This window comes from Chlorella variabilis (assembly GCF_000147415.1).
Source record: "Chlorella variabilis unplaced genomic scaffold CHLNCscaffold_15, whole genome shotgun sequence".
NCBI classification, from domain to species: domain Eukaryota; kingdom Viridiplantae; phylum Chlorophyta; class Trebouxiophyceae; order Chlorellales; family Chlorellaceae; genus Chlorella; species Chlorella variabilis.
In genome coordinates, this window is record NW_005435073.1 from 775,828 (window position 1) to 801,693 (window position 25,866).

A 25,866-nucleotide genomic window follows, 5' to 3' on the forward strand; every position below is an offset into this window, starting at 1 on the left:
CGAGCCAGTTCCTGCCGCCCCCCCCCCCCTACGCACACCCACACGCACACACCCAGCCCCACCCCCCACCCCCCACCCCCTGCCGCTGCCCCCCTTCCCGCAGAGGCGTGCGTGACCAACACCATTCCCTCCTCCTCAACCTACAAGTTCTCCACTCCCTACAGCGAGGGCGTGCAGAGCTTTGCGGTGTGGAAGCCCTGGCTCGACTCCTCAGACACACAGTGCATCTTCTTCGCAAGGTGCGCGCGTGTGTGTGTGTGTGTTGTGTGTGTGTGTGTGTGTGTGTGTGTGCGGTGTGTGTCTGCGTGTGTGTTGGTGGTCGTGTGTGCAGGCAGGTGAATGTTTTGTTTTGTGTTGGCGGGGTAGGGGCGACGAGCAGGTTGGGACGGAGGGAGGGCAGCTTGGCCCAGCGCAGCAGCGGGGTCCCACCCCGTAGCAGGGCAAGTGCGGCGGGGTGGTGCAGGCTGCTGCCGCCGCCGGCACCGAGTCGGCGCCTCACGCTGTGCCCCGGGCCCGGCACCCCTTTGCCCCACCCGCAGCGTGCAAGGGTATGGCCCAAAGGCTCCTGGATACCCCGCCTTTGTCTACCCTGGCAGCGGGGCCACCTGCGACACCAAGGTTCTGGCGGCGGCCAAGGTGGCTGCCGACGAGAAGGCCGCGGCCGCGGCCGCCGAGGCGGCAGCCGCAGCCGGGGCCAAGCAGGTTGAGGCCGGGGCCGGCGCGCTCGGCGGGGAGCAGCAGCAGCAGCAGCAGCAGCAGCAAGATGGAGCGGCAGCGGCCGCGGCGGCGGCGGCGGGCCCAGCGCCGAAGGAGGAGCCAGCGGGCGGCGAGGCGATGCAGGTGGACAGCCAGCAGGGGCAGGACCGGGGCCAGATGGCACCGCCGCCGCCGCCGCCGGTGCTTCGCCCGTTCCGGGAGCCGGCCAACGGCGCGGTGGCAGGGGTGGCGGAGGTCGGCAGGGATGAGGAGATTGAGGAGGATCCTGACCGCGAGTTTGAGTACAAAGGTGGGTGGGCACCACACACTCGCTGCCGCACCTGCCTGTTTTGGGCTCCCAGCCTGGCGCACTGATGCTTGGCTCCCCGCAGCGCTGCCGTCCACCTGCACACCCTGCCACTTCCTCCCGCCCACCCACCCTCTGCTCCCCGCATCCCTCCTGCTTCCCCGCAGGCGGGCAGGTGCCTCCCCTGGAGGGGCCGCGCGTGATCGACGTCGGCATCCCCGGCTTTGGCTCCAAGCCCGCGCTGTGGCGCCGCTCCTGGCGAGACAAGATCCTGCCCTCTCTGTCCAACTTCAAGCCAGACCTCATCTTCGTCTGCGCGGGTGGGCTGCGCTGGGCTGCAAGCAGGGGATGCGGCTGTGGCTGGGGCGGTCGGTGTTTGTGTGTGTGTGTGTGTGTGTTGAGGGCTGGGGCCTGAGCTGTGGGGGCAGGGCAGAGACGGCAAAGCGGCCTGAGCAGGCAGCCAGTGCCAAGCCCACCCCGCCGTCTGTGCCCCCCGCATCACGCCGCAACCCCTCCCTTCCCTCTGCCCTTGCTCCCCTAGACGCTCGGGCCCGCCTCGCCTCACGCTGTCTGCCCCCTTGCCCGCTGCCGCCATCACGCTCTGCCGCTCCTGACGCTGCTGCCGCCCCGCCTGCCCTTGCCCCCTTGCCGCCCCCACCAGGCTTTGATGCCCACAAGAAGGACGAGATAAACTTCCGGTACATCGGCGTCACGGAGCGGGACTACGAGTGGCTCACTGAGCAGCTGGTGGCGGTGGCCAACAGGTGGGTGCTGGTGTGGGGGTGGTGGCGGAAGTGGTGGTGGGAGGGTGTGTGGGGCTGGGGCGGAGGTGGCCCACAGGTGGGCGCTGGTGTGGGGTTGGCGTTGGTGGTGGTGGTGGGTGCGTGGGTGTGGGTGGCATGGAGCTAGTGAGCTGCCCCGGCTTGTTCCAGGGCGGGCGCAGGCTCGCCGGCGCTGCCGCGGCGCCGGGCTGGCCGTTGCTGCTGCCGCCGTTGCGCGGCGCCCCCGGCCTGCGCCTGTGTGTGCGGGCGAGTGTCTGAGCGGAGGGTCTGAGCCCTCGTTGTCCCGCCTGTCCTGGTGCAGGTGCTGCCAGGGGCGCATCGTGTCTGTGCTGGAGGGAGGGTACCGCTTACAGGCGCGCATGCCCGCCTCAGCGCCAGGGCGCCGGCTGGCGCCGCCCCTCCCTCGCCTGCCGCCGCGGCCTGCTGTGCCCCACCCTTTGGAAGCTTGGAGCACCTGCTCAGGCCGTGTTGTCGCGCCCCGCCCCCCGTCCCGCCGCTCACCTCCCTCTCTCCCCGTGCCGCTCACCTCCCTCGCCCCTCTCTCCCCGCGCAGGGCGGCATCATGTCTGCGTTTGCTCGCAGCGTGGCGGCGCACGTCAAGGCACTGGCGGAGCCCAACGCAACGGTGTGGGACCCGCGGGAGGCTAAGGTGTGTGTGCCCGGGCGGGGCGGGGCTGCTGCAAGCCTCCGGCGGGCGTGCTGGACCCTCCTGGGGCCTCACCCGTAGCGTTTGGATGTGGCATTGTGAGACGGTTGCCCTGTCCGGCCCCAGGCCTGCGCGCTGCCTTGCAGCCAACGCTGCGCTGCTTGTGCGCGCAGGCGGAGCGGGAGCACGAGAAGAAGGTGCGTGCGGAGCTGGAGGCCAAGAAGGCCGAGGCGGCGCACCAGAAGGCGGCGGCGCGGGAGGCGTACGTCAAAGCGCGCCTGGCGGCAGTCGCGGCGGCGGCCGCAGCCCCCGCAGCCCCTGCTGGCACCGCGCCGGCAGCTGCCGGCACCTCGGCGCCGGCCGCCAGCCCGCCAACGGCGCCGGCGCCGGCGCCGGCGCCGGCGCCGGCCGCGGGCGCCGAGGAGGCGGAGGATGGCGGCACCCGGCGGAAGCGGCGGCGCGGCGCCGGCAGCGGCGTGGATTATGTGGAGCTGAACAGGCAGCTGGAGGAGGAGGCGGCGGCGCGGCGAGCAGCAGGAGGCAGCGGCGGCGGGTAGCGGCTGTGCGCTGGGGCCGGCGCGCGCTCTTGGCACGCCCGCCAGTGCTGTGATGCAGGGGGCTCCTAGCATGTGCTTGCCCACGTATACTTCTTCTGTATGTGTAATTCTGGTCGCTGTGTGGCTCTCTGGGGCTGCCGTGGGTAACAAGAGGTTGGGGAAGGGAGCTCTGGCCTGGGTGGTGGTGAGGAGGCGGGCCGCCACCTCACGTGAACACTGCTTGCACGCCCCCCCTCGCACACCTCCACTTGTTCAGGGTTGGTGATCGCCATCTGGCCATCCGCATCTGACTCTGTCCCGCGGGAGGCCCCGCTGCCACCTGTCCCTTTGCCGAAAGCCCCGCCCCAACGCCTTTCATCGGCCGGTTGCAGAGGCTGATTGACCATTCGTCTACACCATATTTGGTGCTGCCGCCCTGCCGCTGACCCACCAGGGCCACAATGTTCGGCACATGTGGGGGCTTGCGACTCCTGGTGTTGATCGCCGCTGCGCTAGGCTGGTCAGCACCATGTGAAGCAGCCACAGGTGCGCTGCCACGCGCCCGCTGGTCGGGCCTCTGCCCCTCGCCCGCATGCACTGCCGGCGGCGGCGGCGGCATGCGCTGTAGCGGCAGCGAGGACTGCACGGCCCACCCCGACCCGTTTGGCTGCGTGCAGTGACTGGACTGATCAAGCAGCGCAGCGCCATCACAAATTGGGAAGCATTTAGCCGGGCAAACAACATCAGCGGCTGGAAGCTTGCGGTGCCGCCCTGCCAGTGGACCGGCGTAGGGTGCAACGCAGACGGCGCCATCACGAGCCTGTAAGCCCCCCGCCCCGCCGCAAAAACACGCGCCGCTGGCTGACGTATTACTCGTTGGCGCCAGCCGGGCATGCACACCTGATGCTGCTGGCCGTGCTGTGTACACGCCGCGCCGCACCGCTGGCGGCAGCCATGTGCCGCACGCTTGTGCACGCAAAGGAGCTAAGCGGCATCTGGATGGTGCCCCTGCAGCGACCTGGGTTGTGTGGACGAGGTGGAGGGCTTGTGCGCTGTGCTGGCTGAGGGCTCGCTGGCGCCTGAGCTGGTCAATGTTGGGTGGGTGCCGGCTGCTGCCGCCGCCGCCGCCGCTGTTCCTCCCTGCACTGCTGCCGCTGCTTCCGCCGCCGTCGCCACTGCGAGAACAGCAAGCTGCAGCGTTTTGGCTTCGGGCCCTGCCACTGGAACGATTAGATAGAGTCGTGAGCTGTGGCTTGGCCCATGCTGGGTTGCGGCTGCGAGGGACCTGCTGGTGACCACCACGGCTGGTGCGCATGCTGCTGTGCAGAACGCTGGAGAGTATTTTCCTGCAGGGCCAGACACTGACCGGTGAGTCACTCATTTCCCTGACCTTGGAGGACAGCTGCGCTGCAGCTGTTTCACAGCTGCTGCTGTGAAGGCATGCCCTGCCGGTGCTGGTCAGCACTGCTGCTGCTGTTTGCCTGCCCGGCCGCCAAAGCGCTGCCGTGCTGACTCGATGCAGGCCCGCTGCCAGAGGCATGGGGAGCTGCTGGCGCATTTGCTAGGCTGGCATACCTGTAAGCCGCTGCCTGCACTCGCTGCCCTGCTCCGACTTCAACAGCGTGACCCTGCAGGCGGCTGAATGCCACACGCCGTGCAATGGGCTGCCGCCTCGCTGTCCCCTCATCTTCCCTTCCCCTCTCCTCCTCCCTGCTTGCAGTTCCCTTGCAAACAATGACCTGACAGGTGGGTGTGCTGTTGCTGATGGAGGCGGCAAAGGGCAATCGGTTGTCGGGGCGATGGATGCGCTGCGTTACTGCCTGCCTCCCACAGTCTTCAGCGCTGCCACCCAATGCCTAGCCTGCCAGCGTTGCTCCTTGCTCGGTGCAGGCTCGATCCCGGCCTCATGGGGTGGCAAGGATGCTTTGGCAGCTCTGGAGCTTATTCAGCTGAGCGGCAACAAGCTGTGTGGCGATGTGCCCGCGCCGCTGCAGCCAAAGCTGGTGAGTGGTCGGGCGGGCCAGTGGGCGGGGCAGTTCTGGGAGGCTTTGGCTACCATAGGAGAACCTCCTTATGTCCGGTTCCCGACTGCCATGACCCAGGGATGGCACTCTGCTGGACCCACCAATCCCCCACTCTTGTTGCTGTCATGCAGGAGTGTGCGGATGGCGACGACAGCTGCTCCGATGGCCAGCTGCCTGCCTGCTCCACCACAGTGACGGCGCTGGCGGCAGATGGGGAAGAGGAGGGGAGCAGCAAGCTGGAGGAGCAGCCGGAGGCGGCCGCCGACTGCCCCCCTGGCGACATCCAGGACGTTCCCAGGTGCGGAGGGCAGGAGCGAGCAGGGGTTGGACGGCCCCTCTGTGCGCTGCCTGCCATGCTCCCTGGGTGCTGGTTTGTTATCCAGCTTTCCCTCCAAAGCCATGCGCTCGAAGGCGTGTGGCTTTTCCTGCCTGCCTGCCTGCCTGCCTACCTGCCTGCTGCGTCCCTGCCTGGCCTGCAGCTGGGCCAAGAAGTACAATGCCAGGATTGCGGCCAAGGAGGCGGCGCAGGAGCAGGCAGCCAACAACAAGGCACTGGTGGCGGAGGCCAACGAGAGCGGGGAGCGGTGAGTGGCGGCGCTTTGCGCCTGCGGGGAGGCACAGGGACCCCGGGGGGCTGCGCTGTGGATGGTGAGACACGCGGGCTGGCTGCGGCCGACACGGCTGCCACGATTCAGCAGCAGTGTGGCTGCTGCTTCACGAGGTGGCCCGGCCGCTGGCCGTTTAGCCAACCACGATACTGGTGGTATTTTATGGTACTGCAGGTATGATTTCGTGATGTACGGCGACTCCATCACGTGGCGGGTATCCGAGAACATGGGCGTGTGGGACCGGTATCTGGGGTCGCTGGGTGGCCCCTCCGCCCCGCTGGGCATCATCTTCAACCAGGTCTCAGACCTGGCCTATCGCATCATGAATGGAGACGAGCGCTTTGACCTGGCCCCCAAGGCCGTGGTGCGTATAGCCGGGGAGGCGCTGGCTGGAGGGTGGGTGTGGCGGCATGCTGAGTGCGCAGCTTCAGCAGACATGTGGGAGCTGGGAGGGCCATGGCAGCGGGGCTGGGGCACAGCGGCACGGGAGTGCTGTGCCCGCCCATCTCCCCCAGGTGGCGCCCATTTGCCGCACGCCTCCCACCTCGGTGCCTTGCTGGCCTGGCCCCGGCCCCTTCCCACCACACACAGGCGCTGCTGATCGGCGTGAACAACCTGGAGCGCGGGCCGCAGCCGGCGGAGCAGCTAGAGGAGCTGGTGAAGTGGCTGCAGGCCGCCTGGCCGAGCACCCGGCTCATCCTGCTCAATCTGCTGCCCACGGTGTTTGAGGTGGAGGCTCCGTACCTGGACATCACGGGCACCAACAAAAAGTACCAGCAGATCGCTGAGGAGGTGAGGGGCACAGCCCGGGGCCGCTTCCCAGCCAGCCGGCCCGCCTGCCGCTGGCCCCCAGGCCAGCCCGCCTGCCCGCCGACGCGAGCCTGCCCGCCTCCCGCCTGCCCGCAGACCGGCATCGAGTGGTCCACCTGCGGCTCCGACATCGACCCCGCAGACGAGGCGCAGCTGTACGACGGCATCCACCCCGGACCCAAGGGCGTGGACATCCTGCTCAGCTGCCTGGGCCCGCAGGTGGAGGCCGCGGTGGCGGCCTTCGAGTGCTGAGTGGTTGCAGTTGGATGGCCGAGAGCAGCTCCGTACCACGTGTTAGGCTGGTAGGTAAGGTTAGCTGTTTGACCGTTGACTGACCGATGGGGCCATGTGACCCACCGCGACCCGCCAGGAGCACCCGCCAGAGCGATGGCCGTCCCGCCGCCGACGCGATTTCATCATTTTTGAAACCAAACCAAAGCCTCACCAATTTGTTTCCCTTCCTGCACAGCTTTACCCCTGCTGCAAAGCCCATCTATACTTCCTGTCCTTTATTATGCCTATCGTGCACAGCCCCTGACTCCCAATGAACGCAAATCCTCTTGATACGCGGTAATCCTCCCCAGCAGCCATGCACATGTGCCGGCCAGGCTGGCTTGTATCTACCTCCATCCCCAACCGTGCAGCGTCTTGAGACTTTACAGCAAGGGTCAGCCAAAGTGCAGGATCGGTCTGACACCCTCAAGCACCTCAGCGTGGCGCAGCATAGACAGCGTGGCGCAGCATGTATTCTGAAATGGCCGCAGGACCTTTGGTCATGGACAATGAATGCTTTGTTATTACTCGTTGCAGGTCCATCTGAACGCGCCATTCCAATTATCCTATTGCCCAATAGCCTCTTTCCTTCAAACATCCCCTGAGAGAGCTGTTTCCCGCTTGCAATAATTGCTGGGTAATTAGTGGAGCCGTTTGAGGCGGTCAGCGGGCCGCCTCGCTCACTCCGGCACCATCGCGTGGGCGGAGAGCCAGCCGACTCCCAGCCCCGTTCCCGCTGCTTCAGAGCGACTCAGACGTCATATAGGCTGGGCTACGCCCGCTGATTGAGCCTCCCCTCGGCCCCAAGCGCAGCCCTGATCACCGACTCTGCGGGAACTGCTTCGCCTAGCTCTCCCCGAGGGGGCATTGCACCACACAACGGAGAAATGGGCGGGGAGGCCGGAATTCAGCGAGCGGGGAGAGTGCTGGGCTGTGCAGGGCCCGCGCCTGCCCTCCCCCATCGTGAGCCATTGCGCCCGGGGAGTGGCTCAAAATGCTCGGCTAATTGTGCCTGAGAGTCAGGAGGAGGTCCAGGCCCGCACGCTGCGCCTACAGAAACTGCCGCCCAATTGGTAATAGCACAATTGGAATGGCGCGTTCAGATGGACCTGCAACGAGTAATAAACTCATTACATCATCGCATTGTGGCTCATCACATGTCACCTGACCATGGCACGCAGAAACCGAGGGGAAGTGTTTCGCAAGAGCGAAGAGAAATCAAGAGACGTGATCAGCCAGTGGCTGCCAGAGGTGTCAATCGTGCAGAGGCCTTCCGCTGCCATGTTTTGGCAAACCTGGCTGAGGGTTCTGCCGCCCATGTCCTCCAGCGTCATCCTAACCCTGCAGCATATGCTTCTTCTTCACTGTTGGGGAAAGCTGCTGGGCGAACAGAGCAGAGCTAGAGCAGCGGCCAGATGCCGCGCGATTGTGCACACTACTAGGATCGGCAGCCGAGGTGGCTGCAGCGGGCGCACCCGCCATTCATCGCCTTCATCTTGTTGCCTAGCTGGCCGCCATCGATGGGCAAGCCGCGGGTGAGCTGAAGGCTCAAGCAACTCGCCACCCAGTTGACTTTCAGCCTGCACCAGGGAGGGCACTGAGCTTTGACATCGTGGCCTCGACCTCCTGCCTCGCAAAAGGTGTCAATGTCTTGTTGGTCTTACCTCAAGGGCACCTTGGCCGCGCCCGCACGCGCTGATGCTGGTGCTGGCGGCTGCCTGGCTGGGGCTGCAATGCTTGGTTGGCAGGCTGCTGGCTGGCAGGCAGTTGGCCGATCCGCGACTGGCGTGCACGGTTGCGGCTGGCGGTCGAGCTTTGCTGGTTGATGGGTGGCCACCTGCTTGGTGCCCAGCCCGTCTGCCAGCCGCGGGCGCTTTGCTGAAGCCTGGACAGGGTTGTCTTCATTGAAGCGCTGCGAGTCGGCCGCCTGCCTCTTCCCTGCCACCAGCAGGCTGGGTTGTTTGTCCCGCTGCCAGTGCAGCCGATAGCCGTCGGCGCGCAGGGACGGCAGGGAGAGAGCCCGTTGCAGGAAGTCGGTGAAGCGGATGCCGAGCACAGCCGGAGCGGTCCAGCTGCTGCCAGACAGCGCATGCATGCGGCTGGCCAGCCACTCAAGCGAGACCTGTTGCCAGCGCCGCCCATCGGGCGCCTCCAAAGCCTTAAGAAGCAAGTCCACAGCCCTGCAGGCGTGCATGTGGATGGGCATCGGCACTCTGCGTTGCATGAAAACCGTGCAGCCCACATGCAGCGCGCCTGCACTCACTCGATGAACAGAGAAGCGTCTGCTGGCGGGGCATCCCGCGGCGCTGCCTGTGAAGTCTGTCTTGGCTGCGCCTGCTGCGACTGTGGCTGATCCTCTGGTTTTGGTAGTACTGGCGGGGAAAACGGCACATCGGCCGAATCCAGAAACTCCATTGTTTGCTGGGCAACAAAAAGAAGGGGAGAGGGGCACATGGTTGGCTGCAGCAATGTGCGCGAAACTGCAGCAGGGGAGCAGGAGCAGCGCCGCAACGCAGCAGCACGTGCTGCGTTGTGCTGGCCGTGCCCACGCACCGTGACCCCAGCCGGTGCGACCAGCCCATACTCCAAGTTTGCCGGCCCGTGCTGCCGCCACCAGTCCTCCAGGTTGGCTGCCCAGTCTCGAGCCACCTTGAGGCGCCAGGCCGCCCTGGCAGTCTGCACAGATGGGCAGGCTCGGCATGGGAAAACGACTGTGACAAAGAACAGATTCCAGCCACCTGACAACCAACTGACTAGCGGGAGCCTCAATGCCACCCCCAGCCCACCTGAGCCAGGTCCCAGCCCTTGAAGCCTTCGGCAGCCATCCGCGACTCGAGAGCAGCACGCTCCGCCCGCCCGCCGCCACTCTCATACGCCTCGCCCGCCGCCAGGCTGCTGGTGCGGGAGATCTGGTGAGGCAGCGCATAGGGCTTCAGACCCTGCGGCGCATGCTGCACGCAGCAAACAGGCAGGAAGGAAGGAACAATGGATGGTCTGGCTGTGGCATGACCAGGCTCTGCGCCGCCGCATTCCTGTCGCTCATCACCTGCGTCTACCCACGCCTGCCCACCTGCAGGTGCAGCCGCAGCTCGCTGCCGCCGTCTGCCGCCGCTGCCGCCTCCACCGCACCCACGCGGCACAGCTGGTAGCGAGCGCCGTGCCGGATGCGCACCACTGCGCCCTCCAGGAGGCTGGCGTGCGGCCTGTCCTCGCGCCCACGTAGCTCTGCACCGCAAGGAAGCTAGCGGGACGTGGCTCCTGCACTTGCTTCACACCCCTTTCCAACATGCATGCCTCCCCAGAAGACAGGCATCCACTCGAAAAAAAAACCATCGCCCCAAACAGGAATGGCAGCAATACCGCTGAAGCGGCAGCTACGACCGCTGCGGCGGCAGCGACGGCAGCTACGGCACGGCGCACCTCGCAGGCGAGCCTCCAGCGGCAGCAGCCTCGCCATGGCAGCTTCGCTGAGGAAGAGCTCGCATAGGTTCTTGCGCGTCAGCAGTGCCAGGCGCTGGCAGCCAGCAGGGACCGGCTGTGACAGGCGGTGCTGCACCCCCCCAACAACTGGCTGCACCTCCGCAGCAACTGGCGGCGGCGGCGGCTCATTGTTCACGGCGACGAGCATGCCGGGACACAATTGAGCCACGTGGGATCGGTGCCCGAGGGCTGGATGCTGTCTTGAACGCACAGAGGGCAAGGCACTCGTGGGGGTGGGCAGAGGAGCCGAAAGCGAGCGTCACAGGTCCCCCCGGGACAGCCCTGAACAAGCCTCGCCCCAAAAGTTGCATCCCAGAAGCCTGAAATGCAGCATAATCGCCGAACGCAAGCTGGAAGCGAGCACAGCACGCAGCAGCGATGCCCCAAAACGATGGAGTGCGATGTATCTGCCAGCACCACGCAGACATCTCGCAGGCAGGCTGCAGCAAGGGTGGAGTGTGCCCCCACGTCCCTGCATCAAACCCTGCGCATCAAACACTGCGGCCCCCCTGCCTTGGAACACGCCCCAAGGCGCGATCACCGCCGGCCAGCGGTTAGCCAGCAGTTGCCCCGGCATGTTCGCGACCGAGCGGCAGCCCGCGCCGCCGCCGGCCTGGCAGCGGCAGGCGTCGCCGCCCCAGGGTGACCCCGATGTGGTGTGCCTCTTGAGCGACGGCGACGACGAACAGGAGGAGTATGAAGATGAGGAGGCAGAGCGGCAGCAGGAGGGGGAGGGACAGCAGGAGGCGCCGCCGCAGGCGCAGCCGCCTGCAGCAGAATGCAACGCGGCCGGTGACGGCGAGGAGCCGGGGCCGGAGAGTGTCCAGTCGCCCTGGCTGGCCTTCCCATCGCTGGCGTGGAGCAAGGGGCGGGAGCCCACGTGCGGAGTGGGCATCCAAGTGAGTGCTGCACTGGGCTGCGGCGCTCCGCCTGCCTGTGGCCGCCCCGTCTCACCCGCCCGGCTCGTCTGTCTGTGCGTGCAGGTGCACAAGAAGCACCCGGGCTTTGTGGTCCAGATCCCGGCGAGTGGCTCAGCTGGATGGCGTGCGGGGACAGCGCTGGCTGGTGTGCGGGGCCTGGGTGGCATTACGTGGGCCGTGTGGCGAGTGGATCTGGGTGGGATGGCCGCCTGCCCTGCAGGTTCCTGCGCAGAGCACCGGCAACGTGGTCCCCGCCAAGGTGGGCGTGTTCAGCAGCAGGGAGCATGCGGCGCGGGCGCGGGACGTCGTCGCCATCTGGCGCATCGTGCACAGCGTGTGCAACGCCACCTGGGAGACTGCCAAGGTGAAGGGCTGGGCTGTGCCTCGCCCGGCCGTTGAGCTTCCCTGAGGTGCTGCCTCGGGGTGCGGCGCCTCGCCAGGGCCCTTCAACCTGGACGCGCCCCTGGTGGCTGGCTGACTGTTGCCTGCCAACCGCCCCTGCGTTGCAGCTGTGCTACCCAGACGCCGGTTACCGGCAGGATGCGGGCCTGCGGGCGGCGGTGAAGGCTGCGCCCACCTGGCAGGAGCTGCGCAGCCTGATGAAGGCCACCTTCCCGCCGCCTGCCAGGATCCCGGGGGCCCGCCAGCGCAGCCGCTCGCCGCCACCACGCGCAGCACGCCGGGCGGGGCAGGCTTCTGCGCTGGGGGTGACCAAGCGGATCAGCGCATCCATCCTGCGGTTCTGGCGGCTGTGCTTCACAGGTGGGCAGGGCGCTGGCAGGCCGCAGCTGCGGGGAAGGCGCCCTCTGCTGTTTGCCCCGTGAGGACAGCCTGGCAGTGTGCACCTGGGACAAGCACGTGCCTGTGTGGTGTGCCCAATCTGCAGTTGAAGACCTGCGCCAGCTGGGCTGGGAGGGCAGCGCTGCGGCCCAGGAATCGCCCACCCTGATGGCTGCTCCAGCAGCCGCTGCATCGGAAAGCGGCGGCAGCGGCGGCGGCAGCGGTGCAGGGAATGGGGGCGCTGCGCCTGGCTGGACAGGGAGCCTCGAGCTGGGGAAGTTTGGGCGCGACGGCGCTCTGGCGAAGGTGAGCACAGGGCCTTTGGGGCCGAGCCTCCTGCTGCTCCCGCTGCCGCCGGGTTCGTACGTCTGCCGCCAGGTTCGTGACCCGCGTGCCTCATCATTCTGTGCTGCAGACCACGCATGTGAAGGTGCTGGTGGACCGGCTGGGGCTGGAGCTCGGCGACACGCTGCACCTGCGCCCGCGCACTTGCCCCAAAAGCGATGACAGCCAGCCCGGCATCATACCTGTGGAGGTCAGCTTGACCAAGCAGCCGGCACAGGACCCGCAGCAGCCCCCGCAGCAGCAGCAGCAGCAGCGGCAGCAGGGGGCAGCAGGCGCTGCAGCAGCTGCGCCGCCGCCCGCCGCGCCCAGCCCCAAGGCCTGCGCCAACTGTGGGGCGACACAGACGTGTGCGTGGATGCGCAACCCTGCCGATCGCAGCCAGCACCTGTGCGCCGCGTGCCACCAGTATAGCAGGAGACACAACGGCCAGGTGCGGCCGCAAGCGCTGTGGAGCAAGCTGCCCGCCAAGCGCAGTGCAGAGGAGGCGGTGGACCTGCCGCAGCCTCCACACCCTGAGCAGCAGCAGCCTGCCAAGCAGCCCAAGCTGCAGCAGGCGGCAGCGGCGGTGAAGCAGGAGCAGCCGGCAGCGGAGGTGCCAGTTGCCACGCCGGCAGGCAAGCAGCCGGCCCCCGTGGCTGAGCCAGCCTCAGGCGGACCCTCCAGCGCAGCCGCAGGCGCTGCCCCGCCTCCAGCCACAGCCACGAGCAGCAGTCTGCTGGCCCCTGATGCCGACTGGAGCCTGGTCTACGCCCGGCTGAATGAGCTGCTGCACGAGTGCGGCGTGCCCGACGAGGCTGCCCAGGTGAGCGTCAGCAGGCAGACAGACCACACGTTCTGTTCGGCGCTGTGTGCACAAGCGCACGCCGGGCGCGCCGCTTGCGTGCCTGCCTTGCTCTGCCACCCTGCCCTGCCGCTAGGCACCAGCTGCTACCCAACGCACCCATGCCGCCACGCCCACCTGCCTGCACTTGCCCCTGCTTCTGCAGGACTTCAAGCTTCTGCTGCTGAGCAAGTCGGAGGCGGTGCGGCGCAGTCACTTTGTCGAGGTGCAGGCGTGCGCTGCCGCGGGGAAGCCGGCGCTGGCGCAGCGCTGGGTGGCGTGCACGCTGGGCCAGCAGCAGGGGCAGCGGCAGGGCTAGGCACAGCTGCGGCATGGAGGATGGCCACCCTCTGATGGCCTCTGGTGGCGCCCCTGCCTGGCGTCTGTACAGCATTTGACTGCAACCTGTGTACTTCTGTGTAGTTTATGTGCCTCCCGCGTGCAAAATTGACTGAACATAAAGTCCTCTATGGTGCATCCTCATCAGGCAAAAGGACTGCGCCCGGCGGGCCGTGCCGTGCGCGCTTGGCGCGCCCGCCACCTGGCAGCGAGGGTTGCGGAGCTGTCGTATCCATCACCTAGCACATATTAAACAGGGATCTCGGCAGAAAGGGCCTCTCTGTCGACACACCCATCTCCCGGTTGAACAACATGCGGGGCCTCATGCAGGATGCGCCTCTGGTGACCACCAGCATCCTGGACTATGCGGCCAAGTGGCACGGCGAAGCTGAGATAGTTTCCATGACTGTGGAAGGCCAGGTGGAGAAGAGCAACTGGCGGCAGGTTGCGGACCGCTCCAAGCTCTGCGCCCTGGCCCTCAAGCGGCTGGGAGTCAGGTGCGCCTGGGCGTGCTGGATGCGGGCGATGCGGCTGCCAAGGGGTGCGCCACAAAAGTGCAGGACGCCCACCAGCATCCGCCCACCCGCCGCCGCCGCAGGCCGGGCGACCGCGTGGCGACGCTGGCTTTCAACACTGTGCGCCACGTTGAGGCGTGGTATGGCATCATGGGCATCGGGGCGGTGTGCCACACCCTCAACCCGCGCCTGTTTGAGGACGACCTCGCCTACATCATCAACCATGCCCAGGACAGCATCATCCTTGCAGACACCACCTTTGTGCGCCTGCTGGAAGCGCTGCACCCGCGCATCCGCGGCTGCGTCAAGCACATCGTCTTCCTGACAGGCACGTGCGGGGCAACTGAGTGGGGGCAATCATACGGGAGCTGGGTGGCGGCAGATGGGGATTGGCGGGCCTTGTTCCAAGCGCAGGCAGGCGCTTGCTGCGGAGCAGGCTTGCCGCCACTGAGAGCGTGCCGCCGTTGCCTGTGCTGCCGCAGATGAGCGGCACATGCCCAAGCAGACGCGGCTGCAGGGGACGCTGTGCTATGAGGAGCTGCTAGAGGAGGAGGCAAGGAGGCGCTGCTGCTGCTGTCAGCTGCTTCTAGCCGCACCACACGCACGATGGTTTGTGTATGCTGTGCTTGTCGTGTCTGCATGCCAGTGCATGCCAGTGCACAGCGAGCAAACCCCCGCCTGCTGCCCGGCGTTTGCCTGCCTGCTCCCCGGGCTGCCTGCAGTCGGCCAACCTGGAGAGGTTCAGGTGGGAGGTGCGGGACGAGTTCCAGGCGTGCGGGCTGTGCTACACCAGCGGCACCACGGGCGTGCCCAAGGTCGGTGCCGCCTGTGCCAGCAGGATGTGGAGTGGATGCCTGATCTGCCCGAACACCTACACCGCATTGCCGCACGCCACCCCCCCTCCCAGCCGCGCAGCCCGAATCCCAGCACTGCTCCCGCTCTGCTCCTCTGCGACCTGGTCCCCCGACCCCTTGGCTGCCCTTCCGCAGGGCGTGCTGTACAGCCACCGCAGCAACTACCTGCATGCAATGATCATTGCCATGCCCGACACGCTGGACCTGCGGGCCGGCAGCAGCGTGCTCATGGTGGTGCCCATGTTCCACGCCAACAGCTGGGGCCTGGTGTTTGCAGCGCCTATGGTAGGCGCAAGCCTCGTGCTGCCAGGTGCGCGCCTGGGCCTATCTTGTCAGTCCATCTAGTCGCAGCCTATCTAGCGGTGATCGCCAGCATAGGGTCGAGCGGCGGCGGCGGCCGCTCGCTGGCGGGCGCAGCCGGCGGCCCCGTGCCTCCTCCTTGCCACGAAGCCGCTCCTGGGCCAGCCTGCCTGCCATAACGCTGGGTTCCACTGTGCCTCATGCAGGGCCGTTTCTGGACGGCGCCAGCACTTACAAGCTTATGGAGCAGCAGCGCGTGACACACACGGCGGTGAGCGGGCAGCGTGCAGCGCCGCCGGCAGCAGCCACCTGGCCAGCCGCTCTGCTCGCTCCAGCAGACTACACCGCCTATGGCGGTCACTGCCGGGCCTGTGCCTTCGCTTTGTCGCGTGCCTTCCCTATGAACATGCCTGCGTGCCTGCCTATGCCTACCTGGTTGCCCCCCGCCTGCCTCGCTCCGTGTGCAGGGCGTGCCCACGGTGTGGCTGGGCCTGCAGGAGCACATGGAGCGGCAGCAGCTGCGCCTCTCCTCCCTGAAGATGCTGGCTGTGGGCGGCGCTGCCTGCCCCAGGTGCGTGGGTGGCTGGGCGAGTAGGCTGTAGGCTCCCCAGCCTGCCTCGTGCCGGCGGCGGCCGGGAAGCGAGGCAGGTGCCTGCTGGCCTTCTGCCATCCAGGTGTCTGCTGCCGTCGTGCTGGCAGTCGCTTGCTGCTCATGGGCCAAGCATCGAGGGCACCTTCCGCCGTCGACGGTCTGTGCTGGCGGCTTTGCCTCTTGCCTGCAGGCGCATTATTGAGTTTTTCGAGGGGCAGGGCGTGGAGGTGCGGCAGCTGTGGGGCATGACCGAGCTCAGCCCAGCGGGCACGGTCGGCACCATCAAGGCGAGTGGCGCTTTTGCCTCCGCGAGGGAATTGCACGCCGCACCCAAACCCACTGCCGTGCCTGTAGCTGCCATGCATCCCCTTTGCGTGGCATCTCGCCTGGTTTGTGACGCCACCACCACCAGACCACCACGCACACCTTCCGCACCCCCGTCTGCAGGCCAGCCTTACCGGCCTGGATGGCGAGGGCCTGGTGCAGCTGAAGCTGAAGCAGGGGCGGCCGCACGTGTTTTTGGACATGCGCATAGTGGACGACCAGGGCCAGGAGCTGCCCTGGGACGGCAAGGCCTTTGGCAACCTGCAGGCAAGCAGAGCGGCAGCACAGCGACATGCCTGCCCCTTGTGTCTGCACGTGTTCCTGCTTCTGGGGCATGCAGGGCTCAACAGGCCCACCAGCAATCGGCCGTGTGTGAGACAGAGACAGGCAGCAGCGGAGCGTGGCAGGCTCCCGACGTCGTCAAGTTGAGCCGGCTTGTCCTGCCTGCCCACACCGCAGGTGCGGGGCCCCACCACGCTCAGCCGCTACTACAACAGCGACGCGGCGGCGGCAGATGAGGAGGGCTGGTTTGACACCGGGGATGTGGCCACCATCGACTCCTACGGTTATATGCAGGTGTGTGCTGCTGGAGGGAGCTGCTACAATGTAGAGGGAGCTGCTGCAATGTGCTGCATGCCCTGGAGCCTCGAGTTTTGCCTGCACCCGCAGGTGGAAAGTGTGGGCAGCGGAACCGGCGGTTCACACTTATAGCAGGAAGCGATCTTCTGGCCCCTGCTGGCCCGTGCTGCTCATGTGCTGCTGCATGCAGATCACAGACCGGAGCAAGGATGTGATCAAGAGTGGGGGGGAGTGGATTTCCAGCCTGGAGATTGAGAATGTGGCGGTGGGGCACCCGCAGGTGGCAGGTGAGGCGCCGAACAAGCAGTGCAGGGGCGGGCGACGCCGGTTATACGCTTGCCACGCCAACTGGCAGCGCTGTTATGCACCTCTGCCATCTTTGAATTCACGGCCCTTGCGCCTGTCTTTCTTGACTGCGTGCCAAGCTGCGCTGGCAGCCACAGCCCCTCACCTGCTCAATCTGCTGCGTTGCAGAGGCCGCGGTCATCGCAATCCCAGACGCCAAGTGGGGCGAGCGCCCGCTGCTGGTGGTAGCGCCCAAGGAGGGGCAGGTGCGCCCAATACTAATCGTGGTTGTGCAGCCCTGCACACTGTGCTGTCAACTCACACGATGCCCTGCCTGCTGCTGGGAGCGCTCGATCTATGCCTGGTGGTACCGTCGATCTGCAGATCCCCAGCCGTGAGGACATCCTGGGCTTCTTGGAGGGCAAGATTGCAAAGTGGTGGATGCCCGACGATGTGGTGTTCGTGAAGGGTGCGTGCTGTCTATGTTGATTGTTAGGTTGGCTGGCTGCATGAATGAGGCACAGCAGAGCACAGCTTTACTTGCCGCTTTGCCACTTCCTCGCTCTGCCCTGCAGAGATCCCACACACCGCCACTGGAAAGATCAGCAAGCTGACGCTGCGCAAGCAGTTTGCAGAGGCCAAGCCGGCGCGCGCGCGGCTGTGAGGCGCACTTTCAGAGCACGCCAATGAATGAGACAGACCAGTTTTGTTGCCCTGCATCTATTACCCTTGCCTCCCACAGTTACCTGTTTGTACTCCTCTGGGGGCACCCTTCATTGCCATGGTGCCAAGTTTTGCTGGACATCAGTTGCAACAGCAAGCTGTCCCTAAATGCTGCGCGGTTTCAGGAGCAAGGGCGAGCGAAAGCAGTCAGCCCAGTCGAAGAAGTCAGTCTGTTCAGGTCCAAGTCGATACAAGCATGCACAGCAAAACAAAAACAGGAGCTGCTGCTATTGTCGTGACATGCCGCCGCTGCTACTGTTGCTGCTGCTGCTGCTGCTGCTGCTGCTGTGCGGCGTGGGTGGCAGGGCGAGCTTGACGCCCTTCTGCGCCGCCTGCCGCTCCAGCTCCGCCCGCAGCTCAGCAAGGAAGCGCTCCCGGTCCTCCCGCGTCTCCTCCAGCCGCTGCGCCTCGATCTCCGTGACCCTGCAAGATGGCAGAAATGCGGCAAGAGTAGAGGGCCATCTGTATGGGTTACAACCCTGCTGCACCCAACGGCAGCTTACTTTTCGTAAAATCCCGTCTTGATCATGAAATACTCCATGCCGGCGCCTAGCTGCAGGACAATGGGCAATGTCGGCCAGTGACTGGTGACATCAGAAGGCGGCTGCACATATTGGCGGCAGTTGCGACGGTGGCGGCGGCAGCCGCTCACCGCGAAGCAGACCCCAGCAACCTTTCCGTAGTAGGCCCAGGGCTGGCCCATGGCAATCCAGTTACGGTGTGAGTCTCAGATGGCCGAGGGAAGCCACCGCCACATGTCTCAGGGCTTGCCACTCCGGCCCTACCAACTGCAAGGGCTTCCAGACAACCGCCCAAAGTCCCCAAGGGGCTGCCAATGCGCTGATGGCCTGAAATTGCCCCGAATTGCGCCCTGCATTGCAAATTCCAGAGGCTTTCCTCAGGTCCCGCCCCGCTCGACCAGCGCGCCGCTCGGCCTGCCCACCAATCACACAACACTTGATCCCTCTGACCGGCGGGACCCAGCGTTTCAGACACGACAGTCGCCACTCTTCTCTCCACCAGTCCTTTTCTTTTGCTGCCAGGAACTTGAGGACCGATGGCGAGCAAGCGGATCCAAAAGGAGCTGCAGGTGAGCACGGGGCTGGGCTGCACAGCCGCCTGCGCTCGGGCAGGCAGTGTTCGCGCGAAATGGGCGGGCCAGGGACCTCCAGGCAGCTAGCTGCCAGCATGAGGCGCCAGTGGCAGGCAGCAGGCATCCTGGAAGGCCCGCCGCCGGGTTGATCAGCGACCCCAGGCTGCTGACCGCGCAGCCTGCACAATGAAGCCATCGAGGGCTGTTGGCGGGCTGGGCAGCCATTGGGGCTGCAGCCCAGATGCTGAGCAGAGAGGCACGGCCGAGGATAGCGGCCACACTTGAAGCCCGCCGCCAGCGACGGGCTGGCGGCGCCGCAGCTGGGCAGCAGGTCGTGACCTTCAGCCGCACCACACCCCTTTTGGCAAAACAGACACTGACCGTCGCCCTGTTGCGCTGCCCCCTGCCTTGTGTCCCCTTCACGTGGCGATGCACTGCAGGACCTACAGGTGCGTCGGTTCGCTGCCACGCCTGGCGCCTGTGGCAGCCCTCCTGTTGCTTGGCTGCCTGTGTGCCAATGGCTTTGCACTCGGCATGAAGTCTGCTCTGCATCAGGGAGCCAGCTGCAGCGCACTGTGTGTGCGCGACGGCGGCCTCCACCACTGCGCATCGCTGAGGAGGCTCCCCGGGAAATCAAGCCTGCACTAACTGATGCCCTTTGTGTTGCTGCAGAGAGATCCACCCACCTCCTGCTCTGCCGGCCCCGCCGGCGATGACCTTTTCCACTGGTGAGCTGCTGCCGGGCTTCCACTCGCCACTTGTCCCCCGGCGCCTCACGCCTCTGTGCCCCGCCGCTGCCCGCGCTCCCAGCATTCGCTGCGCACCCTGTGCGTCCCTGGTGCCACGCGCCTCCCTTCCCATTGCCTCCCTCCCTCCGCCTCAACCCCCGCGCAGGCAAGCCACGATCATGGGCCCCGGCGACAGCCCCTACTCTGGCGGCGTCTTCTTTGTGACCATCCACTTCCCGCCAGACTACCCCTTCAAGCCCCCCAAGGTGCAGTTCCAGACCAAGGTGTACCACCCTAACATCAACTCCCAGGGCTCCATCTGCCTGGACATCCTCAAGGAGCAGTGGAGCCCCGCACTGACCATCTCCAAGGTGAGAGCGCCCGCGTGCGTGTGCGGGGCGTGGGCAGGCGCGCATGGGCAGAAGTGTCTCTGCTCAGCCGGCTGCTGGCCGGGACCTGGCCGGTCTTTGTTGGTGTGCTGCGCTGCTTGTGCATGCTGTGCATGCTGAGCAAGGGGCCCCGTCGTGCGCGCTGCCGTCCACCTGCCGCAGGTGCTGCTGTCCATCTGCTCGCTGCTGACAGACCCCAACCCCGACGACCCGCTGGTCCCCGAGATTGCACACATCTACAAGACAGGTGGGTGGCAGCGGCGGCGGCAGTGATGGTGTGGGCGGCACTGTGCCTGGGTGGCACCATCCCAGGGCTGCGTTCGCAAAGCGAAGGGAGCGGGCGCCAGCCGCCGAAAGGGAATCGGAAGTGGCCAACAGGGAATCGGAAGTGGCTGCTCCGGCCAGGAGAGATGCTGCCTTGTGGCCGCTCCACTTCAGGGCAGGGCATGTTTTTCTGTGTTCAGTGTTGTGCTAATGATGAGGTCGCTGCCTTGCCGTGTGCTCCGCCCCTTGCTGCAGACCGCTCTCGGTACGAGGAGACTGCTCGCGAGTGGACCCGCAAGTACGCCATGGGCTGACGCGGCCGCCTGCCGCGCCAGCGCGCGGCGGCGGCGGCGGCAGCAGCAGCAGCGTTGGTGGCGGCGGCCGCGGCCGCGGCGTAGCGCTCCTGGGCTCGGCGCACCCTTGTCGACGCCCAGCTGCCCCGGCGCGAGAAAGCGGGGGTCTTCTGATGACGAGACCTCCTCCTTTCTGTTTTAGTTCCCGCCCCCGTCGAACCACACCGCACGTGTGCCGCGGTGTGTGTATCGCCGCCACGGCAGCAGCAGCAGCAGCAGCAGCAGCAACCCCCCTTGGACCACAGAGTGCGGGCCCGGCTGCTTGGTAAGCAGCATCTGCACAGCACTCACCCTGTAACAACAGTTCTGCGCTTTACATGCGTGCTGGCAGGCCCCGGCAGCGGCAGCAGAGTGCCTACCGTTGTGGCATTAGCAGGGGAAATGGACATGTGGATGAGGCACTCAAAACAGATATCAGCTCCAAATGAAGAGGAGCCAAAGCAACGCTGATCCTTTGCAAAAAAACATAAACAAAGTATGTTTTATGATCTTGAATCGGTGGTGTGTGTCAGCTTTTGTCAGCTTGCACAGCTCCGTACGGCTCGCCATTTTCACCTTGTATCTTTTTGATGGCACCCCGGCTCTTCCCTCTCCATGCCCTCCCTTCCTCCCTCCCTCACTTGAGTGCCGCCAGCTCGCCGCACATTGCCGCCAGCAGCTCCGCCTCGTGCGACAGCGGCAGCCAGTGTGTGGCGACCTCCACCTCGTGCAGCTGCACGGCCCTGCCGGCGGCCTGGCGCTCGCGGATAAAGGCCAGCTGCAGAGCAGGGGTCGGGTGCGGCGGCGGTGGCGCAATGGGCTTGTGGTTGGGTTGGTGCATGGCCAAGCTCCGCCCCCTCGATAGCACCAGCCCTGGAACGCCAGAGCGCCAACCGAGGAGGCAGCCCCTCGCCCCCCCCACCCGCCAGCGCGGTGCACGGCCTGCTCACCTCCTCCTGCCCATCGGCTGCCCACATCGAGCATGCCGCCGCGCGCACCAGGTGCAGGCAGCAGCCAGGTGGCGGCGCATCCAGCAGCGCAGAGTAGTCCTTGGACGCAAAGGAGGCCATCAGCTCGGGGTAGGCAGAGGCGTCAAACTGGCGCACATAGCCGCCGCCGCCGCCGGTACCGCCGGTAACGCCAGGCGACGGGTCTGGCTTGACAAAGTGGGCGCACAGGGCGGGCAGCCAGGGCGGGGCCTCTGCAGGCGTGGAGGCGGGGCGCGCAGGTTGGCGCCGGCCAGGATGCAAGCAGGCCTGGGGAGGGGACGCATGGGCACAGGGCAGTGCGGCACATCACATCACCACTCTTCTGCTAAGGTGTCCGACCCAGCCCTGCCCCCTGCCCCTGGCCCCGCGTGTCTCCCACCTGGCGCCCCGAGGCTCGCGAGGAAGGCTGCCACCGCCCGGGTCATGTCGTCTGGGGAGGGCATGGGCTGCGGCACCGACAGGATGGCGGACAGCAGGCCCTGCACCTCTCCCAGCATGGGGTGGTCTGCCGCCATGGGCAGCACCCGCGAGTCGAGGACCCACACCTGGACACCAGGCGGGAGGGTGCCAAGGATGGGACAACCAACGGCTGGGAAATGTATGTCCGGGGCAGGTGGGAGACGAGAGGCATGAGGCATGGGGCAGGAGGCGCCACCCCGCAAGGCGCCGGTGTGTGTTGTGCAGCTGCCGCTCGCCTGCTTGGGCACGCCCAGCGCCAGCAGCTCGGGTGGCCCGCCCTGCTCCGCGGCGCGCCCCAGCTGCTGCGCCAGCTCCAGCACGATCAGCCCGCCGATGCTGTGGCCCAGCAGCACCTCTGGCGGGCCCCACCTGCAGGCCCTCGGCCAAAGCAGGCGCAGCATGTGAGCGGGCAGGTGCCAGCAAGCGGCAGGGCGATGGCAACTCTGCATGCAGGATGCCCAGCAGCGGTGCCTTCAGCCCCATGATGAGCAGTCTGGCTGGGCACCTGCCGGCGTGCACGCCTTCAGCCAGGGTCCTGGCCACGTCAGCCGTCATGCTGTCCACGCTGTGCGGCGGGCCCAGGCCGGTCAGCCCGCGAGACTGCCCGTGGAAGCGGGAATCCAGCAGTACGGCTGTCCATGGCTTGCCCGTGGCAGACGCGGCATCGTCGATGTACTTCTGCGCCAGGCCTTCCAGGAACCTGCACCAAGCTTGGGGAAGGGTCGAGGTTTTGTGGGCTGCGCTGCTGGCGACGAGCGGTGGCGCCGGCGGCGGAGGGCCACCCGTGCGCAACCGTTGCTGCGCGCAGCGCAGCGGCTTGTTGGGCCAATGAAGTGCATGGAGGAGCCCCACCTGCTCGAGGTGAAGAGGGAATGGACGCACACGAGCACGCGGGGCTGGACGCCGTCGGTTCCTGCGCTGTGCAGCTGCTTAAAATGAAGACTGGGTGCCATGATGGTTGCGAAAGATGCTCCGACAATGGACGAGGCACGGTTTGGGAGCTCCGTGGGTGTCCAAACGTACAATCCGTACAGCAAGGCCCTGATAGTGGTTGGGTTTCCTGTCATGTGTGGGTGCCCATCCAGCCTAGGACATGAGCAATTGGAGTTTTGGAGAGGAGCGGCAGACTACCGCCGCCATCGCAGCCTCTAACCACACCACCGCCTCGTAAGCACAACAGGAAAATTAGATCGGGAATCACGGTACTGCATTGTCGCGGTTCGTGCAATAAAGAGAAGCCAGCTGTTGCCAACTGGCCAGCGCAAGCAAACAAATGCGTGGGCAGCGCCCCGGCCACAGGGACTGCAGCGCACTTCGCGCTCGGGACGGCGCTCAGCGGAGGGCAGCCGGGGGCGGGCCGACACGTCAGCTGCCGCCGCCTGAGCTGCCTGCTCAGTGCAGCTTCCCAAGGTCCAGCTTCTTCTTGATCGCCTGCTGCCCGTGGTACACCGTGGCATCGATGATGCCGCTGACTGCGGGGCAAGGAAGAACGGCGGGACAGAGTGTGTGTGTGTGTAGGAATCAACTGCGGCGCTCTCAAAGGACAGGCTGCCTGCCTGCCAGACAACCATCAATGAATGCAGGGCTGGCCAGTATTGCGCTCACGGCATGGTTTTGACCATCGCTGCCCCACCCACCCGTGAACACGCCACCGATGATTGCGCAGAGGCTGGTGAGGAAGGAGAGGAAGGAGAGGCGGCTCTCCTGGAACCGCACCTGCGGCGAGAAGTGCGGCAGGAGGAGTGAGGTGTGGCAGGCCGTGGGGCTGAAACAAAGCATGCACCAGGGAGGGGGCAGCACACAGCTGTGGCCAGCGGCGCCAGTTCTGGAGGTGCCAGGGCACAGCAGGAACGCCCGCCCCTCCAGGCTTGCCTTGATGGGTGACAGATCGTAGAAGAGGAAGACGCCCGGAAGCTGGCCGCCGCCCGCCGTCGGCGACGCCGTTTCCCGAAAGTGCTCCGTCACGCTGCGCGGGCGCAGGCGGGCGGGAGGCGACATTGTACCGGGTTTGGCTGGTGCAGCAGTGGTGGTGGTCGCAAGCGGCGGGGGTGGTAGGCAGAGCTACTCAAGGCTGCCCAGCCCTGCAGCCGGCCCCTCTCAATTCCCACACACCGTGACGAGACCAGCACCACCCGCACCGCACCAGTGGGTATCCCCTGCCCGCGTACCACAGGCCCACCTGAACTGGTTTGTGTAGATGGTGTTGTTGCGCAGGTCGGAGTAGGAGGTGGGCACCACCTTGAGGAAGTACTGGTACAGTCCTGCGGTACACATGGGCGGTACGGGTCGCACACAGCAGCCCAGGGCAGCGCGCCGCAAGCAGAGCAGCCCTTCCACGGCTGCATCTCCTGCACGCTTGCCCCCAGCTGGCGCCGCCGTCGCCCCCGGCACCCCACCGGAGTTGTCTGCTTCTGCCAGGCTCTGCTTCACCACCACGCCATCCATGGGGTTGCGCATGCCTGCAGGAAGGGCGGGCAGGAGGGTGAGGTGCGTGCTGTGGCATGGGTCCCTGGGTGGCATAGGTGGCGGTGCGGGCAGCAGCGACCCATGCGCTCTCTCCGGGTGCCAACAGACAGACAGAAGGTGCTCAAGGCCTGGCCCCGCGTGCCTGGATACTCGCGCCCAAACGCCAGCTTGTGGATGGTGTGCGAGAAGTCGAACGCCTGCCCCGCAAAGGGGCTGAGGTCGTGAATGTGCATGTTGCCCTGCTGGTAGCTGCGCCCGGGGGCGATGTGGAAGTTGCCGGCCACCTGCGGGGTGCGCGCGGCAGTGGTGGGGTGGGGTGGGGTGGGGTGGTATCAGTGAGTGTGTGTGCGTGTAAACGAGCGAGTGAGTGAGGGTGTGTGTGTGGCAGTGGGGGTGCGGGGTATACGTGTAAATGTGGGGTGAAGATCCGGGGAGTGTGCGTGAGCGTGAGGGCAATGGCGAGCGGGAGCGAGCGGGAGTCCCGCTCCCCGGTCCCGCGCCCCGCTGGTCCCGCTGGCGCCGCCCACACCTTGTTGATCTGCAGCTCCCCCCACACGTGGCACCCCTCCCCCTTCTGCTCGTCAATCTCCTCCTTGTACCTGCAAGGCCGGGCAGTACAGCAGCGGTACGATGGCGGACGGTGGCGCCGGGTCGGCGCCACGTATGCCCCGGTGGCAATGCAGCGGCCTGGTCCGTCCCCCAGAGGCGGCACCGGCTGCAGGGCACGCTGGGCTCATGCTGTGCCCGCTGCGCAGCGCTGGCCCAGACGTGTGCCGGCACCGAGAGGGCTGCCGCCGCCTCACCCCTCGTGGTGGCACTGCTCCACCTTCTCCACATCCAGCAGCGCCCAGCCCTTTGTGCGGTACGCGTCTCGTACCTGCACCCGACACGTCAGCGCATGCCAGAGCAGCAGGCATGCCAGCGCGATGCGTCAGCGCCATACCAGGAGCAGGCAGCGCACGGTGCCAAGCGCCCGCCCCGCAGCTCCGCCCCGTCTGCCTCCGCCAGTGCCGGCGTCCACCCCCGCACCCGCACCGCACCTCTGCGCATGTGTTGCAGCACTGCCCCGCCCGCGACTCTGAGCCGTAGCAGCTGCCGCAGTAGCCAGGCGCCTTGGTGGGGTCTGCCTCGCTGTCGTTGCCCGGAACGGGCTTGCTGCGGGGCCCCACCTCGTGCTTCACGCCTACACGCGCAGCGGCCGGCGGTGGCGGTCAGCCCGCGGCAGCATGGCAGGGGCAGCCAGCCAGCAACGCATGCGGCACGCAGCCGGCCTCGCCCCCGCGGCTGGCGCCCAGCAGCCGCACAGCCACACGCCTGCCACCGCCCCGCCGCCAACGCCACCCTTGCACCACCACCCATCTGCCACCACCACCCAGCCGCCAGCCAGCCCTGCAAACAGCACCCCGCCCACGGCACCCGCCCTACCACCACAGCCACCCCGCCCCGCGGCACCCGCCCTACCACCACAACAGCCACCCCGCCCTGGGGCACCCACCCTCGTCTAGGGGTGTGCCGTCTGGCGACAGCCGCCGCTTGTACACGTCGTGGTCCACCTCCAGCTGCACCTCCCCGCTGATGTCCATGGCGTCGATGGAGAGCCAGGAGCAG

General features: G+C 66.5%; 7 protein-coding genes across 7 annotated transcripts in view; 4 read left to right on the plus strand and 3 right to left on the minus strand.

Moving 5' to 3' along the window:
- The window catches only part of CHLNCDRAFT_136135 (hypothetical protein), a gene marked incomplete at both ends in the record, with an annotated part of 6,906 nt that extends 3,918 nt beyond the window's left edge, over nt 1-2,988 (plus strand). Inside the window, 7 exons of the mRNA XM_005845961.1 lie at nt 104-239; nt 540-1,006; nt 1,171-1,323; nt 1,665-1,767; nt 2,087-2,111; nt 2,339-2,434; nt 2,605-2,988. Of these exons, the coding sequence (XP_005846023.1) occupies nt 104-239; nt 540-1,006; nt 1,171-1,323; nt 1,665-1,767; nt 2,087-2,111; nt 2,339-2,434; nt 2,605-2,988 (1,364 nt within the window). The remainder of the gene's footprint in view (nt 1-103; nt 240-539; nt 1,007-1,170; nt 1,324-1,664; nt 1,768-2,086; nt 2,112-2,338; nt 2,435-2,604) is intronic.
- Nucleotides 2,989-3,428: 440 nt separating this feature from the next.
- On the plus strand, nt 3,429-6,661 carry CHLNCDRAFT_136136 (hypothetical protein; the record flags this gene model as incomplete). Its single annotated transcript, XM_005845962.1, has 12 exons — nt 3,429-3,441; nt 3,645-3,789; nt 3,982-4,065; nt 4,295-4,335; nt 4,490-4,544; nt 4,688-4,713; nt 4,858-4,970; nt 5,123-5,289; nt 5,471-5,575; nt 5,774-5,963; nt 6,191-6,391; nt 6,506-6,661. 12 exons carry the CDS (start codon nt 3,429-3,431, stop codon nt 6,659-6,661), a joined length of 1,296 nt encoding a protein of 431 aa, XP_005846024.1.
- Nucleotides 6,662-13,678: 7,017 nt separating this feature from the next.
- CHLNCDRAFT_48981 (hypothetical protein) lies at nt 13,679-17,479 on the plus strand (the record flags this gene model as incomplete). Its single annotated transcript, XM_005845963.1, has 13 exons — nt 13,679-13,863; nt 13,965-14,213; nt 14,621-14,696; nt 14,871-15,045; nt 15,242-15,306; nt 15,503-15,606; nt 15,818-15,899; nt 16,075-16,266; nt 16,411-16,527; nt 16,721-16,817; nt 17,005-17,081; nt 17,200-17,284; nt 17,391-17,479. The coding sequence occupies 13 exons, from the start codon at nt 13,679-13,681 to the stop codon at nt 17,477-17,479; spliced, it is 1,593 nt and encodes a 530-aa protein (XP_005846025.1).
- A 164-nt stretch (nt 17,480-17,643) lies between these two features.
- CHLNCDRAFT_58390 (hypothetical protein) lies at nt 17,644-18,374 on the minus strand. The gene is made up of 3 exons (XM_005846096.1): nt 18,191-18,374; nt 18,042-18,091; nt 17,644-17,961 (listed from the first exon to the last, which is right to left on the minus strand). The coding sequence occupies exons 1-3, from the start codon at nt 18,239-18,241 to the stop codon at nt 17,766-17,768; spliced, it is 297 nt and encodes a 98-aa protein (XP_005846158.1). The 5' UTR covers nt 18,242-18,374; the 3' UTR covers nt 17,644-17,765.
- A 221-nt stretch (nt 18,375-18,595) lies between these two features.
- Nucleotides 18,596-20,326, plus strand: CHLNCDRAFT_53431 (hypothetical protein; the record flags this gene model as incomplete). Its single annotated transcript, XM_005845964.1, has 6 exons — nt 18,596-18,628; nt 19,072-19,080; nt 19,304-19,359; nt 19,526-19,730; nt 19,911-19,995; nt 20,268-20,326. 6 exons carry the CDS (start codon nt 18,596-18,598, stop codon nt 20,324-20,326), a joined length of 447 nt encoding a protein of 148 aa, XP_005846026.1.
- Nucleotides 20,327-20,981: 655 nt separating this feature from the next.
- CHLNCDRAFT_136142 (hypothetical protein) lies at nt 20,982-22,745 on the minus strand (the record flags this gene model as incomplete). The annotated part of the gene is made up of 6 exons (XM_005846097.1): nt 20,982-21,122; nt 21,295-21,545; nt 21,713-21,878; nt 22,041-22,161; nt 22,298-22,492; nt 22,645-22,745. 6 exons carry the CDS (start codon nt 22,743-22,745, stop codon nt 20,982-20,984), a joined length of 975 nt encoding a protein of 324 aa, XP_005846159.1.
- A 439-nt stretch (nt 22,746-23,184) lies between these two features.
- CHLNCDRAFT_25376 (hypothetical protein) lies at nt 23,185-25,865 on the minus strand (the record flags this gene model as incomplete). The annotated part of the gene is made up of 9 exons (XM_005846098.1): nt 23,185-23,264; nt 23,430-23,491; nt 23,645-23,758; nt 23,972-24,053; nt 24,338-24,542; nt 24,788-24,857; nt 25,062-25,135; nt 25,299-25,413; nt 25,729-25,865. Coding segments are annotated over 9 exons (939 nt in total), but the record flags the coding sequence as incomplete, so codon positions are not given.
- Between the last annotated feature and the right edge of the window lies 1 nt (nt 25,866).

Excerpts from the sequence above, each read along its gene's own strand:
- CHLNCDRAFT_58390 (XM_005846096.1), bottom strand. The coding sequence starts at position 18,241 with ATGGGCCAGCCCTGGGCCTACTACGGAAAGGTTGCTGGGGTCTGCTTC. Across the intron at positions 18,092-18,190 it reads TTGCTGGGGTCTGCTTCGCG|CTAGGCGCCGGCATGGAGTA; the intron begins GTGAGCGGCTGC and ends ATTGTCCTGCAG. Across the intron at positions 17,962-18,041 it reads AAGACGGGATTTTACGAAAA|GGTCACGGAGATCGAGGCGC; the intron begins GTAAGCTGCCGT and ends GCCATCTTGCAG.